Source organism: Liolophura sinensis, chromosome 8, assembly GCF_032854445.1.
Source record: "Liolophura sinensis isolate JHLJ2023 chromosome 8, CUHK_Ljap_v2, whole genome shotgun sequence".
In the NCBI taxonomy this organism is placed as follows: domain Eukaryota; kingdom Metazoa; phylum Mollusca; class Polyplacophora; order Chitonida; family Chitonidae; genus Liolophura; species Liolophura sinensis.
In genome coordinates, this window is record NC_088302.1 from 52,567,469 (window position 1) to 52,594,936 (window position 27,468).

Below are 27,468 nucleotides of genomic sequence, written 5' to 3' on the forward strand. Positions count from 1 at the left end.
CAACATGGTCTGTGTGTCAAAAACTTGGTCTAGCAAACACTGCTTTAAAATCTTACAGCAGCTGTATGGCCACAGTGCCATTAGAGTTTTCTTTGCTTTTAAAAATGAACATTTAGTTTAGTAGTTTATGACGTCACAACATCACACCAGCTGTCCGTCACTTCCGGGTGTCCTTCGACAACAAGTATGGCGGTCGTTTTCAAAACTGTGTGCATCTTGTCAAATTTTTGAAATATTTGTGCGATTTTGAAGTCCAGATATGACAATGGGTGAAAAGGATCGATTTCTTGTGGTTGTTTCGGTATTAGAAGGTGAGATTGAGGTACTTGTAAGATTATCTAGCGTAATATATTGTTCTTGCTAAGTCCAAGGTGCTTGAGTTTAAGATGACAGGTCTGTTCAAGTTCGACGTGAGGCGGCGCGCTCACTGCCGGCGTAGTGAATAGAAGTCCAAGTCATGAAATGCATCGAATAAACTTGACTCTGGCACTAATTTGAATGCACTTTTTGATCAAGTCAATGTCTGGTTTAGGTTAGATCACTTTATAAGCCTTAACTCTATGTGGAATGTCCTCACTCGTTGTTGTTGTTTTCGAAGTTGTCATTTCGTGATTCGTGTTTAGTCCCATTTATGTAGGCATCACTAAAAATGCCCTCATTTAAGAAGGAAGCTACAACTACTTCTTAGTGCAGTTAGAAGGGAATTCTGGTCAAAGTACACTAGCCTAAAGCTAGCTGGGACACTACTTGGGCCTGCTCCTATACAACATGATCCTGTGTTGTATAGTTTTGACTTGACACAGAGTCATGTCACCATGTTACATTACGACTGTTCGAAAACCACCTATCTGTCAACAACAACAGCATGCACCCAGGATATGACCCAAAACATTGTAACTTCGGTACCTGGGGAAGGCCAAATAGCTGAACTGTTTCAAGCCTTAATTTTGATAAACCCAAGTCTGTGTTCAGATCATCATCACACATCACACTGGTGGTCCAAGATACTGTCTAATCACATGTGTGGGTAGGTCAATTTCCTGTTTGTCACCTCCAGCTCGACTACGGACCATTTCATTTTCATTGGTGCCATTTGTGTTTCTTTCAGGCGACAAGAAATGGTAACGTGGTAATATCATGGACCGTAGCTGATAGTTTTGATATCTGATTATTATCACATTGTAGATGATTGGCAGAATTACTTAAAATGAAATTCTTACACCAGTTACCCCAGATCTTTATTCAGTAGTATCCGTTGCATCTTGTTTGACACTCTCTGTAAATTCCATCCATAGTTATGCCTGTTTTCAGTTATTTTTTTTATTTACAGCATGAAGGAAATAACATGTTCAATTAATTACCACTGTCAATGAAAATAATATGAGCAGTTTTGACCATGCCATAATTCTGCCACAGCTGGTCATTAGAGTGAAGGCTATATATTGAATCATTCCGCACCTAAATTGGTATGGAAAGATTGGTTAGTTATAATCAAATGCATGTCATCAAGCTTTGTGACTACCTGTACATGCAAGTGATCATGAATATTATTCTAATGATGTCTATTGTACTCTTGTCCTTCAGGGAGAAAATTCCCAAAGAGACCAAAGCATCAGGTAATTGTTGAGGCTCGATTTGATGGCGAATTGTTGGCCTCTGATCCAGTCGACCATGTGGAAGCACCGCAATTTACTCAGGAATTGGCCTGGGAACTGGATAGAAAAGGGTTACAACAACACCGTCTACAAAGGACCTCTATTAAAGTCCAGTGTTATGCATTTGACCCTGCCACCTCCTTGAAGGAAGCCATTGGTTATGTTGTATTAGATTTGAGATCTGCTCAAGCCAAGCAGGTACATGCTTTTTTGTTTCGTTTTTGTTCTGGTATTTATTGTGCGCGGAATTATAGGTATAAAGAGTTTGAAAAGCAATTGCAAGCTTAATTGAGGTTTTAGGTCTTGTAATGTGTTACCACAAATGACAGCTTAGGATTAGTAATTCAGTCCAGCCCAAAAAGTGGTAAAAAAGTATGTAGTGTGTTGTTAAGCACTGATCACATAAATACATTAAGGAATATGAATTTGGAAACATACTCACTGAGCATGTACTATCACCTTAATGGTTAGATTCACAGTGATAGGCCTAGTACCACTACTGCAATTGGGGGGCCTCCATGGCAGAAAGGGTTAGCTCGCCAGCAGGGTGCAATTTCCCAGAAGCCTCCCACCAATGCTGTCTCTGTAAGTTCAAGTTCAGCTCATGCTGATTTCTTCTGGCCATACGTGGGAAGGTCTGCCCGCAAATCTGTGGGTGGCCATGGGTTTCCCCTGGGCTATGCCCGGTTTCCTCCCACTATAATGCTGGCCACTTTTGTATAAATTAAATATTGTTGAGTACGGCGTAAAACACCAATGAAATAAATAAATAAATAACTTCTGCAACCATGTAGGTGTCTTGTCTTTTGTCTTTGGCATTGTATTCCATCAAGGAATTTCCGTAAAAATAACAGTATTTACATTTATTGTGACCATCTTCTCACAAGATGCTAATGTAATGTTAATATTATAATATTAAAGCACACATCATTTGACCTAAAATGGTATGAACGTCTGTAGTTTATCTAATCAATTATACCCTAAAACCATGTTCACCTTTGGAGTCACAAATTAGTTTATATTGCTGGCATGGTATTTGTTAAGTTTAAGGTAGACCTGTAAGGAAAATCAGTGTAGCTAAATGATTTTAATGTATTGTGATATATTGCCATCACAATAAGATAAAACATGTCTGATCTTGGGTGGAGGAGGTGAATCGCCCCTCTTCTGATTTTGAGGTCAGAAGAGCCCGCTCTTTGATTGTAGTGTCTTGTTACAGACAAACAAATGGTACCCATTGCTACATTCAAAATACCACAAACTTAAGCCGGAGTTGCGCCTGGGATTGTATCTGGATGAGGACAAGCCTGGAGATGAACAGCCAAGTTTTAGGGCTAAAGAAGCCCCAGCTAGGCCAGGTGAGTAAGAACTGGGAGTTCACCAGATAGATGTGAATAATGACACTCACAACACCTATTTCTCTGTAAAATCAGCTGTTCAGAGATAATTATCAGCCTAACAACTCTGTCTAGTTCTCTGGCTTTTTCTTGTTTCACAGGAAGGATAGTTACCTTGTTGGGCCACAAAGAGCTGATTATCTAAGCTGTTCAAGAACCTTCTGATAATAGACTGAACATTTCACCTTATTTCCTACAGAAAACAACAGATTTCTCAGGTGTACACATTCATTATCTGTCTTGTCCTGAGAGTGGACTGGACTGTAATGGTTAAAACAGTTTGGGGCATAAAGTGTGAGTTCAAACCCGGCATTGAGCAGGGAATTTGTAGATTCATTCAGTGTCCCTGTCGTTTGTCAGTAACTTGCCTAAAGTCAGTGGTTTACCCCTCACACTCTGGTTTCTCCACCCATAAATCTGACTGGCGGCGTAAATGACAAATTCTTGAGTGACATAAAATAACAATCAAATAAATAATCAATCGGTCATATTCCATTGTGTTTCAGTTATGGACGAGAGCCTTGTTTCAGTGACTGGATCAGACTTGAAGAACCTGAAACCAGTGCTGAATGAAGCAGAAGGTTTTTATCAGCTGGGAAATCCCAAGCGCTGCTCTGAGCAGTTCGTTCTCTCCATCACTATAGCCTATGCTTCCAACCTCTCTCAGGTAGGTTTCGATGAACAGTTGTGTTTGTTGTTCAAATTATGATCCAAAAGACTGAAGTCATTTTCGTGACGTAATTAAGTCACATTTGCCGCCTCAGGTTGAGGTGTTCAAGCTAGATGATCATCCTGTCAAGGTGGTCTTTTTTTTACAAGCAGCCAAGGCTGGGGGATAGTCTAGCTTGGACACCGCAACCAAAGACTTAAACTGACTTACACAGTGGTTTCATTGTTTAGCAAGAGTCATTCATTTCATGAAGTTGCCGTTTTAGAGACTAAAATGGGACAAACTTTTCTAAATATTAAAATTCACTTTAATTAATATGTATGCGACGCACGTGTATAGGGGCTGTAAAACTATGTTTTTCACTAAAATATCAGTGATATTGGTGTGGTCTGTTATGAAGGTCTTAAGATGCCGTGACACACTACATAGGTTTACCACATTTACTTCGTATTGTCATTCATGTTCACATTAACCAATTTAGTAAGTTTTTGGAACAGAGTTCAAAGATACCCAAGTTAACTACGTTAGCCTGAAAGAATCCTTCAAATTTCTATGTCTATGTAGCCTTAAACACTTTTTACCAGCAGAGTAGCAGAATGATAAATTTTGTGCAGATACATGAAACAGCTCATTTAGAAGCTTCAATAGATATTTTCTGATTACTGCAAATAACAAATGTGCTTGAAAAAATAAATCCATTAGCTCGTAAAATTTAATCTGCTATGCTGAAAATGGAAACACGTTAACTTTAGTTGTTTTAAATAGTTGGGACAAAGGGCATTTTGCCCCACATGGCCTTATTGCAAAAAAAATGTGTCAGTACCAAAAAAAAAATATAGTAGGATGGTATGATGATGGCCTTACCCAACTTCCCTAAAAGAGTGTAACAGGACCAGCTTTCTAGTGCTTATAAATAAAACAGCCAGTTGTTAAATTGAATCTGCTAAATTAGAACATCGCTTGAACACCTGGTATACGTCACTTTGACACCTGATACGCATTTATTGAACGCTACATTATTTGAACACCCGGTACACATCACTTGAACACCTGTGATCCGCTAGCAATGGCCTGTGGCAAACAATGGAGCCAGTGTGTAACTTAATTTAATCACCCAATTTGTAATGAATGTTTAAAAAAGATTGAAATAAAAAAAAGCCCCCCAATATGCTGATATGGGAATATCATGTAAACCTGTTTGTTTTGTAGTTTAAATATGAGAATTATTGGATATGAAATTTGTCAAGATGGACATTTATTTTAATGATGAATTATATTTGGATTCTGAGTAATAATGTGATAATGTGGTTGTTTGTATTTGTAGTTGATCCCTACAACAATGCCACTGCCGGCCAGTACAAATGGATACTTTTTCTACTATTCCCTATTTGGCAATGATGTGACAAATGAGTCATTCAGTGACCTCCTGAACCCGTCATTCCCAGCAGAGAGAGCCTCTGTAAGAATACGCAGCTCGGTTGACATGTTACGATCATTCTTCTCAAGTCAACCAGGGGTCCAGGTAGACATCTCTTCCTCTTCTTATCACATAATTAGTAAAGTTAGCTTGTGCAAGGTGCAAAATGTTGACAAGTTTAAGTGTCATGGACAGGTGAAATTTCCTTGTGATAGGTTGAATGTATAAAATTCTACCTCTGACTTGTGACAGGTAATAAAAGTTTAAAACACTTCATATCTTGAGATAAAAATGTTAATTGGGTGTTAAAATAACTGGAGAATCAAAATCCATTTTCACTGATCGAATTTGCAACTTAGACATGGAAATATGCATAGTCTTTTTCGGCAACATTTCATCGTAACTGGAAGACTCTCATCAGGGGTGATAACTGATGGATTTTTAACATGCATGTCAGAGTTATTGCCCATCAAACTTCATTGTAAACGTCAGTGTTTTGTGTGCACAGCGCCATTTAATCGTCTCTTGTTCACAGAATTTTTTCATATTGGTATGTTATAACATCTGCATTCCAAAAGCCAGTGAAATGTATCTGTCATCAGATTTGTGACATTGATCAGTGGTGTAACTTAATGTATTTTGGGGCCTGCCATCAGAGCACGTAGTAGCCTTAATCTTCTTGCCCACAGCCAATGTTTGACAGAGCCAATTATTACCAACTAAAATGCCTTTAACGGAATCAATGACGCAATCAAGGGCAGGCAAAACATATATTATATAAATTGATCTTTCTCCTGTATTGGTCATACTAGCTCAATTAAATTGAACGCTGTGGTCTGTTGTTTTCAACAATTTCCAATAGTTACCTGTCTCAACATTTAATTGTTGAATTAAAAACCCCAACAGGTCCATTCCACAAGGCACTTGCAGAACGATGTGGGCATTTAAATTCACTTTGAAATGGCTGCCAATCTCTGTTGTGCATTGAAGAGAATAGGACCTTGATTACCACTCCGTGAGAATAAATCCATTCCAGAGTCAAAATGTTGTTGAAATTCACAGAAATATGTCCTTCTCCCCCGTCAGAATAAGTTGGTGTTGTCATGTCAAGTCCAGTGATCTTAAATCTCAGAACTGCATGCCAAAAAATACGGAAATCAACCTAACAAAACAGACCACAAAAACAGTCTTAAATGACAACTAACAATGATTTCATTGGTCATCATGGATGTAGAATAGAAAGAACAATTTGCCGAGTCAGTCGATTCTAAAGATTCCAGTCCAGGCTTGTGGAGGTCATGTGCACAACTGCTTCGTTATCCATGGTTTCTGCCTGTGACCTCAACAATCCAAATTTTGGATGCACCCAATGTGTTGTGAGTGCACACGGTGATATTGAAAAGAAAAAAAGTCAGGTTTTCTGCATATAACTAATCTGAAATTAATTGAAACTTACAGGAGTGATCGAAAAAACCAATATCTTCTCAGTCCACACCAGAAATCTGCATGTGCCGCTCTTTTGGAGTGGATTTAATGGCCAACTTGGTTCTGCAAAGTGCCCACATTAAGAATTGAGTATCAGAAATTGCTGAAAACAGACCTCAACATTTAATTTAGTTGAACTATGGTTATACAACCTATTGCGATCAAATCACTCAGGATTTATCACTCAGATGATCATGATCAGAGAACCGTTAGCTTTACATTTGTTTGGATTTTTTGGAGCAAAGTCCGTTAGAAAACGGGGCACGCCACAAAATTGCAGCTTCTCGTTAGCAACGGATTTTAGGTTAAAAATACGAACTCTCCTACGCTCGGCTTCTCGTACTGGATGTATGCATTGTGGTTACCATACCACAGGGAACCGAGTCACAGAGGACACAGAAAACTTCTTCACCCATTGTCGAGTTAAGAACAACACGAGTAAAAGTGTTAACATGTGACATCCATCAGACATTATGAGTTGGATTTATTTGTAATGGAGAAAATGCTTATCGAGAATAGTGGCTGCTTATAACATGCCAGCAGCGATTTTTGCCTGCATTTGACATGCACGCAAGCATTAAGTTACACCACTGATTGTTGTGGGGTAATCACAGTGTTAGTAAAGTATGCACCACCAGGACTCCTGTCTGATGAATTCTTGATAGTTATAGGTTTTAATTCAGCTTTTATGTTACATCACAAAACAATCACTATCTGTGAGCTTGTGTTTTCTTATCTACAGTTCCACCTGTGCTGTGGTGACCAATCTCTGGGCAGTTGTGAAGTGTCTTTGAACCCACTCCTTAAGAAAGGCAGCACAGAAATCTATATGAAACCAGTCTCCATTGAAGGTTCATTCCAGGTACAGCGTCAATCCATCCGTATACTCCCATATTAAATGTATGACTGTACATGTATCTGTCATTCTATTTATATGGGGCCTCTGTGGCCCACTTGGTTAGCGCGCTATCGCAGCGTAATGACCCAGGAGTCTCTCACCAATGCGGTCGCTGTGAGTTCAAGTCCAGCTTATGCTGGCTTCCTCTCCGGCCGTACGTGGGAAGCTTGGTCAGCAACCTGCGGATGGTTGTGGGTTTCCCTCGGGCTCTGCCTGGTTTCTACCCACCATAATGCTGGCCACCGTCGTATAAGTGAAATATTCTTGAGTACGGTATAAAACACCAATCAAATAAATAAATAATCTATTTATATGACAACCCGTTGAATGGTTGTTGCCTTAAAGCACATCACAAGAGTCCACTTTCTCCTAACTGAGGAGATCAGGAAAATGTGTTTATATCCTTAACTCTGCTCATGCACAGGTTTGACCTATACATGTAACATTGTCAGAGAAATAGTATTACAGTTAATACAGTTTCTGTCAGAAAGGTTAATATACTGTACATCTTTAGCCAGAAATGGTTTTACTCCCAAACTAATGAAGCTGTGTTAAAACTAACAGCAAATTGAATTAACATATTACGGTTTTATGAAGTTTAGTTTTCATGCAAATTTCTTTCATTAACAGATTTAAAAGCTCTCACAAAGGATCATAATCAGTTGCACTTTACAAACTTTAATACGTAGTCACATTGTCACCTGTAAAGTTTGTGACCAGATCCTTGAAGTTAAGTCTTGATTTAGCCCTGGTTAAGAATGATTAGTTTGTTTTCAGTATCCTCATATTGATTGTAGTGACTATAAGATAAACAAAAATCAACTCAGTTTTGTCCATTTATCACTCAGGATTGTTGTCATTGGTGACTCAAACACCCTCCAATTCTGGCGTGTCTGTTCTATTATGTTTAGCTCATACCCCCGAACCGCCTGAAGCAGCAGATGGCCCCAGTTGCCAGTGACCACGCCCCAGTGCTGGGGGTAGCTATAGTCCTCAGGAAAGAGGACCTGGTAAGCTGGAACTAAACACTTAACATATTACTCATATTGGTATATCATGTTCAAATATTATAATGACAATTGTATGGGATGAAGTTAAAAGATAAACCACAGTATGTCTGTGTCAAGATGATAATCTTGTCCAACATATGGATTGATTGATTGGTGTTTTAATGTCGTGTTCAGGAATTTTTTTTTTCATCCATATCACAACAGTTAGGCTTATGGGCAGAGGAAACCACGTACCTTCACCGGATAATGCAGCTGACACAGAATGAACTTGATTCAAATATGAGAATTCATTGGGCAAGGGACTGATATTCGCAGCAAGCTAGTGCTTTAACCAGCTGAGCTATTAGTTGGTTGTTTTACTCCATATTCAAGAATATTTCATCTATGCAACGCCTGCCTGCATTTTGATGGGAGAATGCTGGGCCGAGTCATTGAAAAATTGAGGTCCCTCAAGGATATAAAAGTTTGACAAGATACAAATGCATGTAGGTACATACAACTGTCCAAATTTGTGATGAGAGCTTTCTAGCATGTTGAAAGGTTTCTGTGAAATGTTGGGAAGATGGGGAAATACTACTACTTTTGTGTAATGTTTGCTGCAGTCTGTTTCTGCAGTGCTTCCCAAAATAAAGACTAGCCTGCCCATTGAGTTGGTGGAATAGTTTCTGGGTAAATCCCAGTCTTCACATTTGAATGATCTTCACCTACCTTTGATGTTTTTTTTTTTTAATTTTACGTGTTTATTATCTTTGTAATCTGTCATAATGGATAAAATAGGCTATTTCTCTGTCAGACATTACCCCCAGGCAGTCCTGTGAAGGAGACTCCCCAAACACAAATGTCAAAGATGACGCAGTCTCCTGAGCAGAGGCATTCCTCTCCTAAACAAAGCCCTGTGTCAAGTCCTAAGGAGAAGACGAAGGCTGTAAGGAGCCCTCCACGACCTCAGCCCAGAGAAACAGACCAGTACTCAGAGGATAAAACAGAAGATGACCTCAGCAGTTTACAGGGAGGCCTGGATAAAGGTAGATAACTCTTCTGGTGGCTTCTCGTAAGCTAGCCCCCATTTATTGAAGCTGGCTTCTTACATAGTTTTTTAAAGACTTGTGGAAATTATTTTTTACTATTTTTGGTTTCTCTGTCATTTTGTCTGGAATTTAGCAGAAGAGGCTGCCAATGCAAAAGAGAAAAAGAAAATCATAGAACCGACAAACAAGGGAGGTTACCCTAAAGCTCAACCCACTGGATCAGGTAATGTGAAATGTGTTGTTCATTTATATGCTGATAAATTACAACATTTATACCTTGACATTTTTAATGCTTTTTGATGCTTAATATTTATAGAATTTTATGGGCATAAGTGGTTCATTGATTATTTTAAAAGTTTTTGAGTAGATAAGAATGTGTTTACATCATTGATTATTGAAAGTAAAATAATATTTCATCTGAAGTGGATTTTGCACAAACTACCTCAGAGTTTTTTTCGAAGACTCTGAACTGGTGGACATTTTGTGTTTTTTAATTTTGAGTGAAATATTAGTACATGTACAGTGCTAACTTTCATGAAACGTTTTTTATAAATGCTATTACTTTACCCAGATTACTTCAAGTATAAAAGAAAATTGGGTTATAATTTGATTTGTGAAAATAGAGCTTGGACATTATTTTGTGTTAAACTTATAAAGGACTATGTAAGAATTGTTGAAACTGACAAAAAAGTTTAAATGATGTTGTTTCATTGCAGGAGTATCAGTAACGGATTCAGAGAGCACCACCCAGCATCACATCTCCATCCCTCCTCAGTCTCATCACTTCAGCTTCTCTCTAGACTTACGCAGTGTCAATAATGTTCAAACAACCCACCCCATCAACATCTTCCTCAGGTAAGGGGGAACACATTACAGGCGAGACTGTTAAACCCTACTGGTTTGTCTGACAACAATGTATAAAGATTTGATATGTGTGGAGCATACCAGCTTGGCTCTACTGATATATGACAAGTGCAGCAGTTATTTATGCTATACAGGGACTTTTAAAGCTATATATTAAATAATGTACTTAAATCTCGTAAGCATGTATTCTTGCATATTCTCTTCAGTTTGTAGAAATGCTATTTTTTTTTCTCAGATTTTTATCCAAGGTATGTTTGTTTGGCTTTGTTTTTTTTTTTAATTTCTGATCAAGAGCATTTTGTTTTTGGTCAAAGATTCATGTGATTATTTCAGTTGTCATGTGATCATTTCAGTGGTCATGTGATCAGTTTAGTATTCATGTGACCATGAAAGCGATTACATCATGTGGTACGACATTTTCGACACATGAAAAAGAACACCAGGTTCAGGTTCTGCCTGCACTGTAGCACCAGAGGCACCAGAGTTTATTACCCCAAGACCACAACAGGATGTGGTCAATGGATGGAGATGAATGTGAAGAGCATATCAAAGTTCATTACCATGATTTGTACATGTATACAGGAGCAGGTTTTGTTGGACTATCACGATATAGACTACACATCCATACTAAAGTGGAAAAGGCAGGATATCATTGCCACAAGTGGCCACATGAATCTGGATTTCATCAAGTTAATAATTAGAAGCTTTTGACAGAAAAAAGTTTTTTTTAAATGAAAACAAAATTTCTTGGACAAAGAAAACAATCTTGGATCAGTATGTATGTTGGGGCTATTAACAAAGCGAAACCAGAAAATTTTATGGCAGCAAAATTTACATACTGGAAAAAATATGTCTTCTTCTTGAATTCAATGATAGGCCTAATTGTAAATTGTATGTCTAAATTGTTTAGTCAAGGTTTTAAGTTTTGAAAAAAAATATTTTCATTTTGGGCATTGTATGTACAGACATGATATGTAAGCCATGTTTGATGGTTTGCTGTGTTTTCTCATCTTGGGGACATATCCCTGTTGAGCTCAGCTTGTGTAAGGCCTAATTCCTCCACCTTTTCTCATGTAAAAGAGCAACTTTCAATACAATTTATGCATATTTTTAATTTCATTTTGCGGACAACACAACATTGTTTTTTTGGCCAAGTTCAGGGCTTCACAAAAAGTATAATTTTATCAGTCTACACAGAATAATGCCGTCAAAGTATCCTTAAATAAACACCTTGCAAACATGTGTAAAAGATGGAAGAATTACTGTAGTTGTTGCTTACTTGTGAGGTATAGATATCCATTTTGCGGGCACATCCCTGTTTTGCCCAGCATGTGTGCGGCTGTTTTTTTTAGCTGTCATGTATACAAATCCATTTCATGGAGACATCCCTGTTTTGCTCTTTGTGTATAACTGTTTTCTACTTGTCAGGTATACATTCTCATTTTTTGAGAATATCCCTGTTTTGCCAAGCATATATATTACTGTTTCCTTCTTGTCAGGTATACATACCCATTTTGTGGGCACATTCGTGTTTTGGCTAGAATGCGTATTATGCGTTTAATGGTATTTTTCAGGTATACCTACCCATTTTGTGGGTACAGTCGGGTTTTGGCTTCCATGTGTATTCTGCGTTCAGTATTTTTCTGGTATACCTACCCATTTTGTGGGCACATCTGTGTTTTAGATACTTTGTGTAGTATGCATTTGGTAGTTTTCAAGTATTTTGTGGGTACAGTTGTGTTTTGGCTACCATGTGTATTATGCGTTTGGTATTTTTCAGGTATACCTACCCATTTTGTGGGTACAGTCGTGTTTTGGCTACCATGTGTATTATGCGTTTGGTATTTTTCTGGTATACCTACCCGTTTTGTGGGCACATCTGTGTTTTGGCTACCACGTGTATTATGTGTGTGGTATTTTTCAGGTATACCTACCCATTTTGTGAGCACATCTGTGTTTTGGCTACCATGTGTATTATGTATTTGGTATTTTTCTGGTATACCTACCCATTTTGTGTGCACATCTGTGTTTTGGCTACCACGTGTATTATGTGTTTGGTATTTTTCAGGTATACCTACCCATTTTGTGGGCAAATCTGTGTTTTGGCTACCACGTGTATTATGTGTTTGGTATTTTTCAGGTATACCTACCCATTTTGTGTGCACATCTGTGTTTTGGCTACTATGTGTATTATGGGTTTGGTATTTTTCAGGTATACCTACCCATTTTTTGTGCACATCTGTGTTTTGGCTACTATGTGTATTATGGGTTTGGTATTTTTCAGGTATACCTACCCATTTTTCGGGAGTGCTGCCCCAATCCTGACTCACCCAGCAGTTGAGGCTAGGAGAGGCTGTGAGGTATTACTGCCACAATCTCTCTGTGTGTTTGACTTTGCATGTACAACACCACAGCTCCAAGAAACATTCTTGAGGTAGGACACATTTCAAAAAACATATCTCAAGAAGATTAAATCCCTGTTCACATAGCAGTCATGTGTGATAGTTTACTGTCCATCAAATGAAGAAAAATAAATTACAAAGGAAAGACTAATACAGGCCTTTCGCAAGTTCCATGGTTGCAGGTTCCCTGAGTGGATAATTTTTTGTGTAAAGTTTTGAGCAGTGTTCATGTTATTTTACCTTTGTTCTCATTTCTAAGATTGTTAGATACATGTATATCTGATTGCTTTCTCAGGGTGCCCCTGCTGGTGGAATTGTGGCACAGAGACAGACAGCTCTCGAAAGATGTCCTGCTTGGGGCAGCTCGTCTTCCTTTGGGTAGCCTGCTAACTGCTGAGAAGTCAAGAGTTATGGTCAGTTAATATTCAAACACTTTTTGTAGACAGTTGATGTTGCAGTCCAGGTTATGACATGGAATAACTTCCTTCAAATCATTAGTTCTGTTGTTTCCTGCATATTTGCCATGTCAATGCGTGTACCTAAAGTCGGTTTAGTACATGGGTTGATGACGCAAGCACTGCAAACTAGCCTATCAGTTTAGCTGATGTTGTAATGGAAAATGACTCACCCGAAAAACTGTGTGGCCAAGTTTTTGCTCTACAAAATTATTTGCAGACAGGGTGAATTTGCATCTAGTGTCTAAATTAACTTTCACTAATGTCACTAAGATGCTGTTTTCAGAAACAGTGTTTTACCTATTGTTACACATGTGATGAGAACTGTCAGAGAAATAGTCCCGTTTGGTGCATGCATGCAGTTTTTTTCGTTAAAAAGGTCTTTGAATTCCATTTTTCATTCAGTATTTTTTTCGTAAAAATTGTTTGTAATTAAAATCAAAATCTGCTGAACCTTGGATAGTTTCCTTATCTATAAATACATCTAGCTGTAAAACAAATAAAGTTTTAGTATGATCAACAGATCTTAACCGGTATATAAATGTAGATGGATCTGTCATTAGCAGAAGGACGCAGGTTCCTCAGGGTGGAGACAGGTGCACAGTGACAGGGTACCAGTGACGTCTTCTGATGGGTGAGTAAGTAGGACGTGCATGTAGGCCTAGGATAGTGTTAGTGATGCTGGCTTGCTCTCCGGCTGTACGAGGGAAGCTACATTTGCGCAGGCGTAATATGTTGCAGATGGTTGTGAGTTTCCCCCAGGCTCTGTCGGTTTCCTCCTATCATAATGCTGGCCTTCATCGTATAAGTGAAATATTCTTGATTACAGCATAAAACACCAATCAAGTAGATAAATTCTGCTGAATTCCACTAGTAACCAGCTCCCGCTAAATCATCATGGTTGAAGGCTACATGTATATAAATCCGAATCTCTCCTTTATTGCAGATCTGTTATTAAACGTTACGGAAATACGTCTGTCAAACTTGATCTTGCAAGCGAGATATCTTAGCAGTTTTCAACCAATCATGTTCATATGTGCACAGTAGTTTGAGGCCAGTCAGATTTTAGTCAATCTACGTAAGAATATAAGGTTGTCAAACTGGCGGCCATCTGTTCTCACAAAATTGGCTTGAGGTCATGTCAGTAATGTCATGGTTCTTTCCGTCTGTCCGTCATTGTGTGTATGGGGCCTTGCAAAACTTGAAAAGTCTGGAATTTAAACTTTTCCAGGCCTTGATTTACAAACAGGCTACTGAACCAACCTTAGTATATACATATATAGTTTTGCTGAGATGATCATTGTGACTCTTTTTCAGATCTGTTCTTGCGTTAACTTGCATGTGAACCAGTTTAACAGTTATATCTCTCAAACTATTGAAAGTAAATTCATAAGGTTTTGCAGAGAAGGTCATCTAAAGCTGCAGGGAATATGTAGGGACGAGTGCTACTGCAGTTCTGCGGCTCATGTTTTAAAAGTGAAAGTTTCTCTTACCCTAAGTTTTTTTGGCATTTATATTTCTTAGCAAGCCATCAACAGTAGCTGAGGTGACATTTGTTTTGGCTTTGGAGGACTGGGGACCCATCAACAGTGAGCAAATTGTATTAGTCAATGAGGATTCTGAGGTAAGTCTTTACACACAATGAAAAAAGCAAATAATCTTGACAAATCTGACAGAAATGATCAAGTTTGGAAACAGGTTAAATCTGCTGCCTAATGCGACTTGAAAGGCGAAAGAAAGCATTTGTTGTCCAGGTAACTACAGCTATGTTGAAAAACGGTTGTCGGGTGCTCATTTTCTTATTAATTTTATGATTAAGTAACAATAATATTCTTCCTACATGCCACAGGTGTCACAGAATTGCAGAACATTAAATAGGTAAAAAAGATTTCATTTATTAGCTCAAATTACAAAGAAAGAAGAGGTACTGTGAGAGGAAAATCAGATGCTGTCAGTGGCAGTGTCCAGTTTAGTTAAAGGTTTTGGCCAGTCATAGGGTTTGCAGTGGCCACCCATGGTACACAGATAGCCGATCATTGGTAGCAATTTGCATATCAAAGACTTGAAGTCTTTTACCTCATAACATTTGGCTCAGGTATTCACAAGGTTGTAATTAGTACACGGATTGCCAAAGGCAGTTTGTGATTTGCATGTTTAAGACCTCTTAGGTAAATGTATGCACTAAGGAAGCGTAGCGAAATATTCGCAAATCAATGATTCGTGATTTGAGAATTTTGCGTTTTGTCAATTTTGAAACAGATCAACAGGCCCTCCGCACCTCGCAGTCTGGTCGCAATTAGTTTAAACTGTATTCTGATTAAGCCTGTAAAATCTCGGGCAAGGGCGAGATTGCCGTCGTCAGGGGGAAAGAAAGACAGAAGTATTTCCTCGTGGCGCCTTCGAGAGATGACAAAACGAAATCCGAAGAGTACTGGCGGGATACTGATATTGGCAATCGTGCCGCATTGATTGTTGTTATGGTTACTAAAACTAATAAAAGCTGTTTGTTAAAATTATACAACATGTTTTTTTTATTTTTTTATTTTTGATTGAAAAGAAAATGTGCGGGTACCGGTACGTCAAATAAAGACGAACGTGTAGGATACTATAAATTCCAAGTCAAAGTTGAAAGTAGGCCTTCATACAAGAACACTTCTGCCAGTATACATTTAAATAATTTTTTTGCTGAGAGGATGGTTGCAGAAAATAGTCTCTGCATGAAAACCTATACGTGTTTCAGGACAGTGCACAAATCTTTCGCTTTTCAGGAGTTCTGTGTTGGATGTATAGCATGTGGTTCTGCTAATGTTGGAGAGCGATCAACAAAGGGAGGTTATACGCACAGATAACAGAGACAGTTTTTCTTCATAGCTGAACTTGTCTTTCATTACATAATGTTCCATCATTATTTTATTTTGTTTTGTGCAAGAGCAACATATACTTGCATATTGCAACGGCAGTCAGTGAATGGGAACAGCTAGGTAATTGTTTCAGAGTTCAGGAAGTCACTTTGAACCTTGATTGATATGGCTTAGTGGTTAAAATTAATATAATATAAAGAATTATGATTAGTGTTCAATTTATTTGTTCTTTATAGCAAACTGCTCTTTTAGATGTGCCTCTACTGGTGTGTGAGTGAGTTCATATCAGTAACGTATGACACCTGCTAATAATCAGATCATAGATGCGTCAGAACATAATTTCCAGATGCTAATCCCCTCTATGAGCACTTATCACTGATATTGTATATATTGTACTCCATGTCAGTATACTTTCCAAGAAGATAACTACAACTCTGACCCTGAATATTGAATATTTTATATAGATAAAGACAAATTTCCTTGACTCTTCTGTAAAATGTGGCAACAACTGTGTGACTGTGCATCCAGCAGAGTTCCACCAAACTGCCAAACTTGGTCAGAATTAGACCAAGAATTATTTCATTTCATTACAGGCAGTCCCAGGTTCAGCTAACACAAAACCAATAATATTTATCTCTAGTACTGATGCACATAAGCTGCATGGGTAAACATATGCAAGGATGTCTCTTTTATCTGAAATTGAACAGGCTGTCATGAAAGTCTCATTGATAATTTATATATTTTCATATTCGACAGAAAACTATACTTTTTCACAAAATTTTTAAAATACTCTTAATTTATAATTTAATCATTGCTGCAACTACTGATATACAAGTAAATGTTGTAAAAAGAAGATAAGTATGACAGATATGGGCAAAGAGGAACTACAAGTCTGCTATATGGTAAATAAACAACCCAGGTTTATTTTTTATTTTATCACAAAGAATATAGCATAAAGTAGCTCAGACTTTCAGTTAAACCAATACATTTTGCCTCATTACTGATTCGCAAATCTGCATGACTGGAGGCAAACAGCATACAAAATGTGCCATTTCATCGTCAACCACCATATTCCTGGTCGACTGTATGATCTCGGAATATACAGCAAAGCATATATAATGATCACATGTATTTACAATAACAATGTGTTATTGTTTTATTGTACATAAATCACAACAGAGCCTGACCCTTTGGAATAGGTGGTATGACAATTTTCTGCAATGTGCTTCTCAGCATTCTGTCTGTCACGAATTTTATGAATGGAATCTATGCGTCAAAACAGACCATGCCAAACAGAATAAAGCATATGCGTTACAATAAAATAGGAGGTGTAGATCTGAAATGTGACTTCTGTTACTGCCGATGACCCAGTGTGAGCTGACATTGAATAATTGAGAATATCACTCACTAAATACTTGATTTTGAATGGTCAGCCCTCTTAGTTTCATGGAATCAATTATGGCTGACTGACGCGTGCTTTCACATTTACTTACATGCCCTTACAGTAAACTACCAGTAGGTCTTCAATCTGGGGAAGATTTTCAGTAATTTTAGTTAGTTTAGCACATTTACGGTTACAACTATTTTATGATGATGACCGTGTTGCGGTCATACTTTCATACATGCATGTTGGCCTACCGATATCGGAGTTGTGCGGTTTTCAGAGAGGTCATTGTATCACTCCGTGAGAGGACAGTGCTCAAGTCTCATTTGAAACGTGATTTCAGCTAATCAAGACCAATCCCGTACTTGTCCTAAAAAATTGGAAACAGTATAAAAGTTGCATTTCCTGTGAGGACACTGCTCTGCAATCCTTACGCATAAGATAAAGTGATAGTTGTGACAGTATAATAATTTGGTCTTTCTTGTTGATTTAATGGCAAGATCTTAGCACCTTATAATTAGAGAATGACATCTGTGTATGACACTGTCAATCATTCTTCTTTATTTTTTAGGCTTATTAGGCTTTTATTTATTTTTTTGGTCAACATAAGAATGTATCACATGATATGAAGGTTACACAGTCTTACAAACTGCTCAATCAGGCGAACTACCAATATTCTCTGAATGCCTTGTTGTTGATGTTTCATTGTGGATTCTAGCACTGTTGTCAAATGATGCTATATATTAGATCACCATTCAAGTTTTAAATGCGACTAATATCACTTACTGCTTTACATGTCTGTTAATGCAATCATCAAATGTTCACAGTCGCAGAGCTTGGGTCAGGAGATACAGGGTAAAGCTAGCAGTACAGCTGTCAATTCTTCCCCACAAAAACCGGTGACAGAGCCACGTGCATCTGCTGAGTATCAGGCAGCCTTGGAGCTAGAGATGTGGAAGGAAACACAAGAACAGCTGTTTGAAAAACAAGTATGTGCACGTTTTCTAGAAGGTTTTAGGAGTTTTTTAGGAATTAAAAATTTAGGTTTCAGGAATTTTACAGCACTAGCTTTCAACTCTGATGTTGGTCATTTGGGGATTAAGAAAGTTTCTTTTGTATTTTATTTAAGTTTTATAGAAAGGTGCATACCAGTGGTTGCAAATGTACATGTGGCACTGCCCTGGCTCAGCGGGTTTATTGGATGCTGGCAGTTTTCATGTTTAAAATAAGTCAAAGATTTGTGTGGCTGCAGTCATATCTTTACATCCAACTTTTGTCAGGCAAAGTTTTAGTTAGATGATTGATTTATTTATTTATTTGATTAGTGTTGTATGCCACACTCAAAAACATTTCACTTACTAGTATGTGGCAACAGCCAGCATTATGGCGGGAGGAAATCGCCCAGAGCCCGGGGGAAACCCAGGACCATCCGTAGGTGGCTGACAGACCTTTCCATTAACTAGTTTAAAAGATTGCACTTTCCAGTGTTCAGTTGATTTTTGACACATGATATCATATGCTGCCACTTACTGCCACTTACTCATCCAAGTCTTTTGCACAGGCCAGTGTTTTTCTCTGGCCTCTGTCGAACTTCCTCCTTGTATCGCCATTGTTCTTGCTGAAGTCCCAATCAGATAAATATATGTAAACTGAATGAGTTCAAATTTCTTTCATTTCAAAAACACTGAATTTTTATTTTGCAGTTGAAAGAAAAAGAGACGTTGTATATGAGAGCTTTGGCCGAGGAATGGAAGAGAAGAGACAAAGAAAGGGAGTTACTGACAAAGAAAAGAGTAAGTTATTGGTTTGTTTTGTTCCTTTGCCCAGAGTTTAACATCGCTTTCAGCATCACTTCCATCAAATTACATGGGTGTCTCCCTGTAGCGGGCAAGGTCGCTGTCCCTATGCCGGTATATTTATAATGCTACCTCACCGAAACACCATGCTGTAGATACCTTGCAGAATGTCCCACTCTGTCACTGTATTCTGACTTCAGTTCTTGATTTCTTTGGCAGTTGCTTAGGTGAAAATCAAATATGTGTAATTTCACTTTCAATCATTGATACTGTGTTTTACTTCTGCTTATGTATGACTAATATTTATAACATGAAACCTTGTTCACCAGATAGATGAGTACAATGCATTGGAGCAACAGCTCAAGAAAACCATCGCTGACCAGGAGAAAAGAGAACGACAACTCACAGCAAATGAACAAGAAGTAAGCCTTGTCATCTATTAATCATACCTTTGCTTATTATGCATATCATGACCACCTCACCGGTTTACCTCACACTGTAGCTAGTATTGCCAGCAGGTCAAATAAGTTTCTTACATAAGAATTCTTTAGCATTTTTTGTTGAGTGGACTTGTTTTCACAGTTTGCTTTTGTCAGTATTTCAGTACATTTTCTCATGCACATGTAAACCGTCTCCAAACTATTAATGTCGCAAACTGGAAAAAGCTATTTGCCAGTGCCAATGTTTTGAAAAGTGGAGAGCATGAGAGAGCATGGCATATTTCATGTTATGTGGATTATGGAATATGTATACCTTTGTATTTGATGTTATCTAACCCTCATGAAGATATTCTATTGTAATCTCTTCTCTGGAAGTGCAGATATTTGGATTGTAGTTCAATGATTTGAACACAAGGAATCTTAAGTTCAATTCCAGGCTTGGACAGGGAATCTTCAAGATTCTCTTGTCTTCATTTTTAGCATATGTAGCAATTATGTGGTTGACAGTACTAGGAATGCCTTTTAGGTGATCTTATGTAAAGTTTGCTGTTGATCACTCGCCTTCCACCAATACGTCATGTACACACTGACCTTGCTTTGCTGGTGACAATCTGTGAATATCTCCTGAGAAAAAGATCTCTAGTTACTAGTGGGTGGTTTGCTCAGAGCACTCATTTTAGTTTACCTAAAACATTAGGCATGGTATCTCAAAAAGTACTACATTTTCTTGAGCACAAAAATATGAGGGGAATATTCCATCGTTGATGCGGTGTGTGCATATTCAATGCTGTAAATTTCCAAATTCCTGACTTAGTGTATTGTGTGTTAGAATCGGAGTTAAACAAAATGTTAGGGGTAGTATCTCAAAAAGTACAGCATGTATTAACCTGAAGTTTTACATGCATGTAAAGCACAACGCAACGAGGGGGAGATTCCATATTAATTACCTTAAATTTCCAAATTCGTGATTTCAGCTCTTTATGCATTGAGCTGATCGAAGTTTTGCAGTCATGTTTCTTCAGCTGTGATGCTGACTGTTGTTATGCTGTATAATTGAATATCACACTAGACACTCATCAATCCATCTTCCCACAGGTGATCAGGTTAAGAGATGATTTACACAGAGAACATAATCGCAAACTACAGGAGATGAAGGACGCCTCACATCGTCTGAAGGAGGACTGTGATCATCAGGTGGAGATGGAGAGGTACAGTCTAGTTATCATCAAGTCTGTAGTGTAATGTCTACACAATTCTTTCTTTGTAAAAGATGCGTTTGCAAATTATGCTGCATTATCATTTGATTTTTAAGCATGATTGATATATTCGTTACTAACTACCAAGTTCATGCATATTGGCTGGTCTGAACTTACATGATAACACTATGTATAAATTTCAAACTCTGTTTGTGCTTTTCCATTTTAGGGACATTTGCATTGTAGATATTTCACTTGTTAAGCAGTTATAAAGTTTGTCTTTCCTTCTTTCAGGGTTAAATGTCGAGAACTAGAGCAGCTGATCACTCGTTATAAACAAGAGGTAAATATCACTAACCTTGTCCTCTGTTGTAAAAACAGTGATTCATGTACATGTATGTACTGTTATTCTAGTCATCCATTCAACTTTCAGTTTACATAGTGTATTTCTGTTAACTTACAGAAATCAGGAGTTCCCCTTACCTTACCTTATCTGCTTCACAGTTTTCTTTTTTTTTTTTTACCATGCTGGTACTTGGAGGTATATAAAACAGCGCTTTTCATAAAGTAAATACAAGTGTGAGCCTTTACATACAATCTAAATATAAGTGTGAGCCTTTAAATACAATCTTAATATAAGTGTGAGCCTTTAAATACAATCTAAATATAAGTGTGAGCCTTTAAATACAATCTAAATATAAGTGTGAACCCTTAAATACAATCTTAATATAAATGTGAGCCTTTAAATACAATCTAAATATAAGTGTGAACCCTTAAATACAATCTAAATATAAGTGTGAACCCTTAAATACAATCTTAATATAAATATGAGCCTTTAAATACAATCTAAATATAAGTGTGAACCTTTAATCTTGATTCATCTTTTCGGAAAACCTTACACACTTATATGTGTTCAGTTTATTTTGGGATAGTTTTGCAGTCAAGGTATAAGAGGATTATATCAGCACCATTGCTATAATTCCAGTGTTTCTGTTTTATGTTTCAGTTAGCAGATGCCGAAAAGAAGTATCACAACCTGGAGAGGGAAATGGCTGTGTTTAGAGAGCAGCAGAGTAACAAACCAGAAGTGCGTCTGCAGTCTGAGATCAATCTGCTTACTTTAGAAAAGGTCAGTAAAATTATCTTAACTATATTTAATGTCACTTCAAATGCATGATTTTCATAATGAGTGCTTAAACAGAATATTAAGAGAGAATCTGTTCAGCCACCCACTGGCACATCAAAGTTTTCACTCAAGTATAATAATGGATCTCAAGGTTTGCTAGAACATGATAGTTCAGTTAAGCTGAGATGCCTCATATCATATACCATAAATCATTTAAAATTGAGCAGATCTTAAAATGTGGTACCATCCCAGAGTTTTCAGTAATCTTTATATTAACTTCACATAATGACAGGCCCTATAGCATGAGACTGGTATAGCTGTATAGTTTGATATATGAAGGCTACCAGTCAATATCTCATGATCTTGGTCATCCTCATGTAACTGCTTGTCATCCAAAATCTCTTGAAAGCTCACTGTCCTACTAAGCTACCTCAACTCTTCCTCATGTGCCTTAAGGAATGTGACATGCAACTGTCTTAATACCCGTTCGAAATTGTTAATGGAAAAGGTCTTCATACGTGTAAAGTGAACATTATTTATATTACGGACTACCAAGAGACTGATGTTCTTCACCAGTGTTGTATTGTTTGACACAAACTTTATTTAACATTCTGTTTCTCTGATTGAAGGTTGAACTGGAGCGGAAATTGGACTCCATTACTAAATCTAAGATCCACTACAAGCAGCAGTGGGGGAGAGCTCTGAAGGAGCTGGCTCGTCTGAAGCAGAAGGAGCAGGCTGCAGCCAGGGCACAGCTGAAACGACAACAACAGGAGCTGGAGCACATGAGGCTGAGATACCTGGCTGCTGAGGAGAAGGAGGTGATGAAGGGGGAGAAGGAAGAGCTGGAGCATATCAAGAACGAACTCAACAGGTAACATCTCGTGGTGGGGATGCATAGGTGGCTGTTAACGAATTAACAGTGATATGAATAGTAGGAAGTGAGACAGTGAACTTTAACCAAATTGGTTGTGAGTAGGGAATGTCAGTGTGAACTAAGTAAGTTAGATGTTTTAAAAACTTTCTTGGTGTGAGTCAAGGCATGAATTTCCAGATGGATATGGAGGTGTTAAATCCATTACCTAAATTTTCACAAATTTGCAAGGACGTCCATGCGTTTATGATGGAAAAATACTATTTACCACATGACTGAATTTGTTTCTGTCTGCCATGGCTACTGTACTGTTGATTTATTTTATAATTTATTCCATTGATGTTAAATTCCGTAACTAAAAACTTTTCACTTATATGATGGCTGTCAGGTTTATTAGTAGAGGAAACCAGAGTAAACACCTTGCCTGGTAGCAAACAAAAATTGCAGCCCAACCAGCCTTATTCAAGCACCTATAATGTGGAAGTTGAGCAATAAGAAAGCTTGATTTAATTATGTTGTTTTTTAACAACATTTTGTTTGTCATTGTTGCTGTAGGCTACGTAAGTTAGAGGAAGAGAAGCAGGCAGAGCCTGATGTTACAGGTGGAGGGCAGGTGAATGGGATAAAGTCCTTCAGCCTGGATGGAAGCATAGATGAGCACATCACGCGGCTCATAGAGGAGCGGGACACTTTACTGAAGACTGGCGTGTACACTAGCCAGGACAGGATTATTGCAGAGTTAGACAGGCAGATACGGGAGGCTATTGCCACGAAGTCTGGCAGCTAGTGACATATTTTTACTGAGTTAGCTATGGAAATATGGCAGACAGGTGCCAATAAACTGTCAGTTAATACAGGATCGTTGCTGAGGTAGGTGTGTGTACTGAAAACAGTTGCCTGTAAAACAGCTAGGCAGATATCTGAGGCTCTTAAGTGTTATGAGAGGCCAATAAGTCTGTTGGGTTAAGCAGAATGCTTGCCAGAGGGTTTGTTCATAGTGAAGACATGATGTTGGATCGTGTTGCCATATAGTTTCACGTGTACATGGGTGACAAGATGCCACTAGCACTGATGAACAGCAGATCTGACAAGCTGTTATTTGTCAGTCTAGACAGGACCCGTGATGAACTGTGCCAGCAGATCTGACAAGCGGTTATGTGTCAGTCTAGACAGGACCCGTGATGAGCTGTGCCAGCAGATCTGACAGGCTGTTATGTGTCAGTCTAGACAGGACCTGTGATGAACTGTGCCAGCAGATCTGACAAGCTGTTATGTGCCAGTATAGACAGGACCCGTGATGAGCTGTGCCAGCAGATCTGACAGGCTGTTATGTGTCAGTCTAGACAGGACCCGTGATGAACTGTGCCAGCAGATCTGACAAGCTGTTATGTGCCAGTATAGACAGGACCCGTGATGAGCCGTGCCAGCAGATCTGACAAGCTGTTATGTGTCAGTCTAGACAGGACCCGTGATGAGCTGTGCCAGCAGATCTGACAGGCTGTTATGTGTCAGTCTAGACAGGACTCGTGATGAGCTGTGCCAGCAGATCTGACAAGCTGTTATGTGTCAGTCTAGACAGGACCCGTGATGAGCTGTGCCAGCAGATCTGACAGGCTGTTATGTGTCAGTCTAGACAGGACCCGTGATGAGCTGTGCCAGCAGATCTGACAGGCTGATACGTGTCAGTCTAGACAGGACCCGTGATGAACTGTGCCAGCAGATCTGACAGGCTGTTATGTGTCAGTCTAGACAGGACCCGTGATGAACAGTGCCAGCAGATCTGACAGGCTGTTACGTGCACATGTAATTGTAAATCCTTCAGATAAAAATGGGACAGATACGGCAGATACGGGAGGCTATCGCCAAGTGACAAACAGAAATGGCAAATTTTTTTTTGAGCATGTATGAGTAGATGTGTGAGTGAGAAGAGTTACTTTACTGCGCCACATTGTAGATACAGATGATTTGGATCTTCATAGTCTGGTTACAGCATTACAAACATTTGTTTTGAAGCACATATAAATCTTTTGAGACAAGCATAACTCTGATTAAGGTTAAGGCTCAAAGGTACAGGCTAATCACAGTGGACGTGACAGTCACAAGCACAGATACAACATCAGAAATAGGACAGTGATAATGATTTCAGAAGCACACCCTATCAGTGTGCTCAAATAGAATTTGTTCTGTGTCTCTGGCAACTCACCTTATGTGATCATTGAAACTTTCTTTGAATGTTCTGCCCTGAATTAAAAATAATATAAAGTGCTGATGTTTCTGGTGTGGTTGTCATGTCCATTGTGAATTGCACTTCAGGGGCACGTAAACAGTCCACTCATATCCAGACAGTCTGAACAGATAATCCTGCAGCTCTGTATCTCATAAGCTGAGAGCATTCACTGAAACTGACGACATGTGGCTAAGAATTAGGGCACTTCAATATTTAAAAGTATTCTAGTGTAGAAATATAATTATACAATTTGAAAAGCTGTCCTAAAGTTCATTGGTTCAGAGCACTCATTCACTCAAAATGTGTAGGCCCAGTGAAGCATACATATAAGGATACATTGGGCTACTTGTAGATGACTCGCCAGGAAACTAGAGTATCATCCAGGTGACTGAGCTCGTATGTTAAGTATTTTCCGTTGACAGAAAATTTGTTCATAGTTGAAGTGTCAACCAGTGTCGGTCAGATATAGAATACAGTCCACAATATAGCCAATTTATTGACTTCACTTTCTGCCAGCTGGATTGGATGATTGGTTGTCAGATAGATGAAAACTTGATTGATTCCAAGTACATGTACATTGTCTCACTTCAGATGTTAAATTTATCTCATAAAGCTGATATGATTGGTCACAGTATGCTGTATTCTTGCTGCCGAGAGAATGGCAGGTGTTGTCAGAGAGATTCTTCAGCCTTTAGGTACTTATCCTTTAGAATTTCACTAAATTTTGGATCATTTCTAACATTGATTTGATGCAAAGATAAGAAAGCAGGCAAGTCATACGCTACAGTGGTCTTTTTGTTGAAACTTCTGTTGTGAATCAAGGTGTAAAAATCATTGTCAGTGTCATCAGAACATGTTCATCGTTTCCTTCATCACTTATATTTTATCTCAGATGAGGCACATTACGAGCGCAAAACTTATACTCTAGTTTTACAGAAAATATATTTATTGTACTTAAGTAGAATAGAACTTTATTTGAGCTTGTCAAAGGTTTCTTGTAAGATTTTAACTTATCAGTGACAAAAAAGGATGGTTTGAAAAGCCTGCAGAAGTTCCTGTGTGTGATTTCATGAGGATGATATCAGCCGTGGTGTGATTTGGGTTAGGATGAGACTCACCCATCGTTAAGCATTTTCAGCTAAGGCTCATCAGTTCTGATTTTTCGTGTTTTCGCCCAGATCTGTGTAATGTTGACCTTGTGGTTTCTGCTTTCACATGTTCCACAGGTCTCAAAAGGCCAAATTTCCACATAAATGCTGTTTTGAAGGCAGGGCATAGTATAGTTCCCATTACTCATGTGACAAGTATTCAGGCTACTACAAGGCTTCAGTCTTGTCTTATGTTTAAATGTTATAAGATGTTGATCCATAAAGCCCTGAAGTTGTGTGATACTCCCAAATCAACCAAATCAAGTTTTAAAAGCACTTTATTTGTCTGCAATAAAGGTGAGGCAATGGAGAAGCTAACCATATAAACTAAAGCTGTTTTCCATGTGTTGCTCTTGGCAGTTTGTATTACTTTGTCTTTAGAATACTTAACAAGTACTGTGCACAAATATTGTAGCCTCACATAGTACTAGGATGTACAATCTCAGCTGTGGACATACCTTTCACAGTGGGACTGGTTCCCAATGATGTCTGTAGCTTGTAAATTTAAAAGATATCCCCTATATATGATCTACTTTACTAATTTTTATGGTTTCATTTGTTATCAATCGATAAATGGCCTGTAAATTTGAAAGATATGATATTGTTTCATGTGTATTTTAGTATATAGCTCCAGATCACTTATCATTTCATGAGTTGTACTGGTATTTGTTTTACTATCAACAAATGCTTTGTGAGAGACGACCTTTACTGGTATAAGCACAATGACTATATTGGGGTTGTGTGATATACTATTTGTGCTATGATACCCATTATCAGCTGTCAAAACTCTGTTCTGCTGTATTCACTACCAGTATGAATGTTTATATTGAACATTAATTTTTATATTTATTTGTACAAATATGTATGATAAGTTGTTGCTCCCAGGCAGCTATCATCATACCTTTGTACAGTGTCTTTGTACAGTCCATTTGACAGTAACACTAATATGTGAAATAAAATTCAGACGTTTTTTAATCCACATCCATATCACTTAGTGTCTTCTGGGATTCATCTAAATTCCAGGTTTCTTGTGGTCCAAAAAACTGTTGTTCTGCTTCAAACAGATTGTTGTACTGATTGGTGAGTGTTTCTAGTTATTGGTATACATGTAGTTGTATTGTGATCGCTGTGGTTT

At 38.2% G+C, this 27,468-nt stretch overlaps 1 protein-coding gene across 4 annotated transcripts; it reads left to right on the forward strand.

Annotated features, from left to right (window-relative positions):
* The first annotated feature begins 127 nt into the window (after positions 1-127).
* Positions 128-27,305, forward strand: LOC135472405 (centrosomal protein of 120 kDa-like). 4 transcript variants are annotated; one of them, XR_010444525.1, is made up of 23 exons: positions 128-311; positions 1,585-1,853; positions 2,875-3,013; positions 3,559-3,719; positions 5,047-5,244; positions 7,367-7,486; positions 8,434-8,532; positions 9,326-9,557; positions 9,694-9,783; positions 10,277-10,415; positions 12,709-12,858; positions 13,122-13,239; positions 13,845-13,915; positions 14,806-14,905; positions 18,354-18,515; positions 19,230-19,319; positions 19,652-19,744; positions 20,858-20,970; positions 21,253-21,301; positions 21,965-22,087; positions 22,714-22,958; positions 23,514-24,687; positions 24,746-27,305. XR_010444525.1 is itself a non-coding variant. In XM_064751892.1 (22 exons), exons 1-22 carry the CDS (start codon positions 260-262, stop codon positions 23,743-23,745), a joined length of 3,045 nt encoding a protein of 1,014 aa, XP_064607962.1. In that variant the 5' UTR covers positions 128-259; the 3' UTR covers positions 23,746-27,305. The 4 variants fall into 4 exon arrangements, 3 of the variants coding, with proteins under 3 accessions (XP_064607962.1, XP_064607964.1, XP_064607963.1); XM_064751892.1 differs by having other exon boundaries at positions 23,514-27,305; XM_064751894.1 differs by having other exon boundaries at positions 13,848-13,915; positions 23,514-27,305.
* Positions 27,306-27,468: the final 163 nt, after the last annotated feature.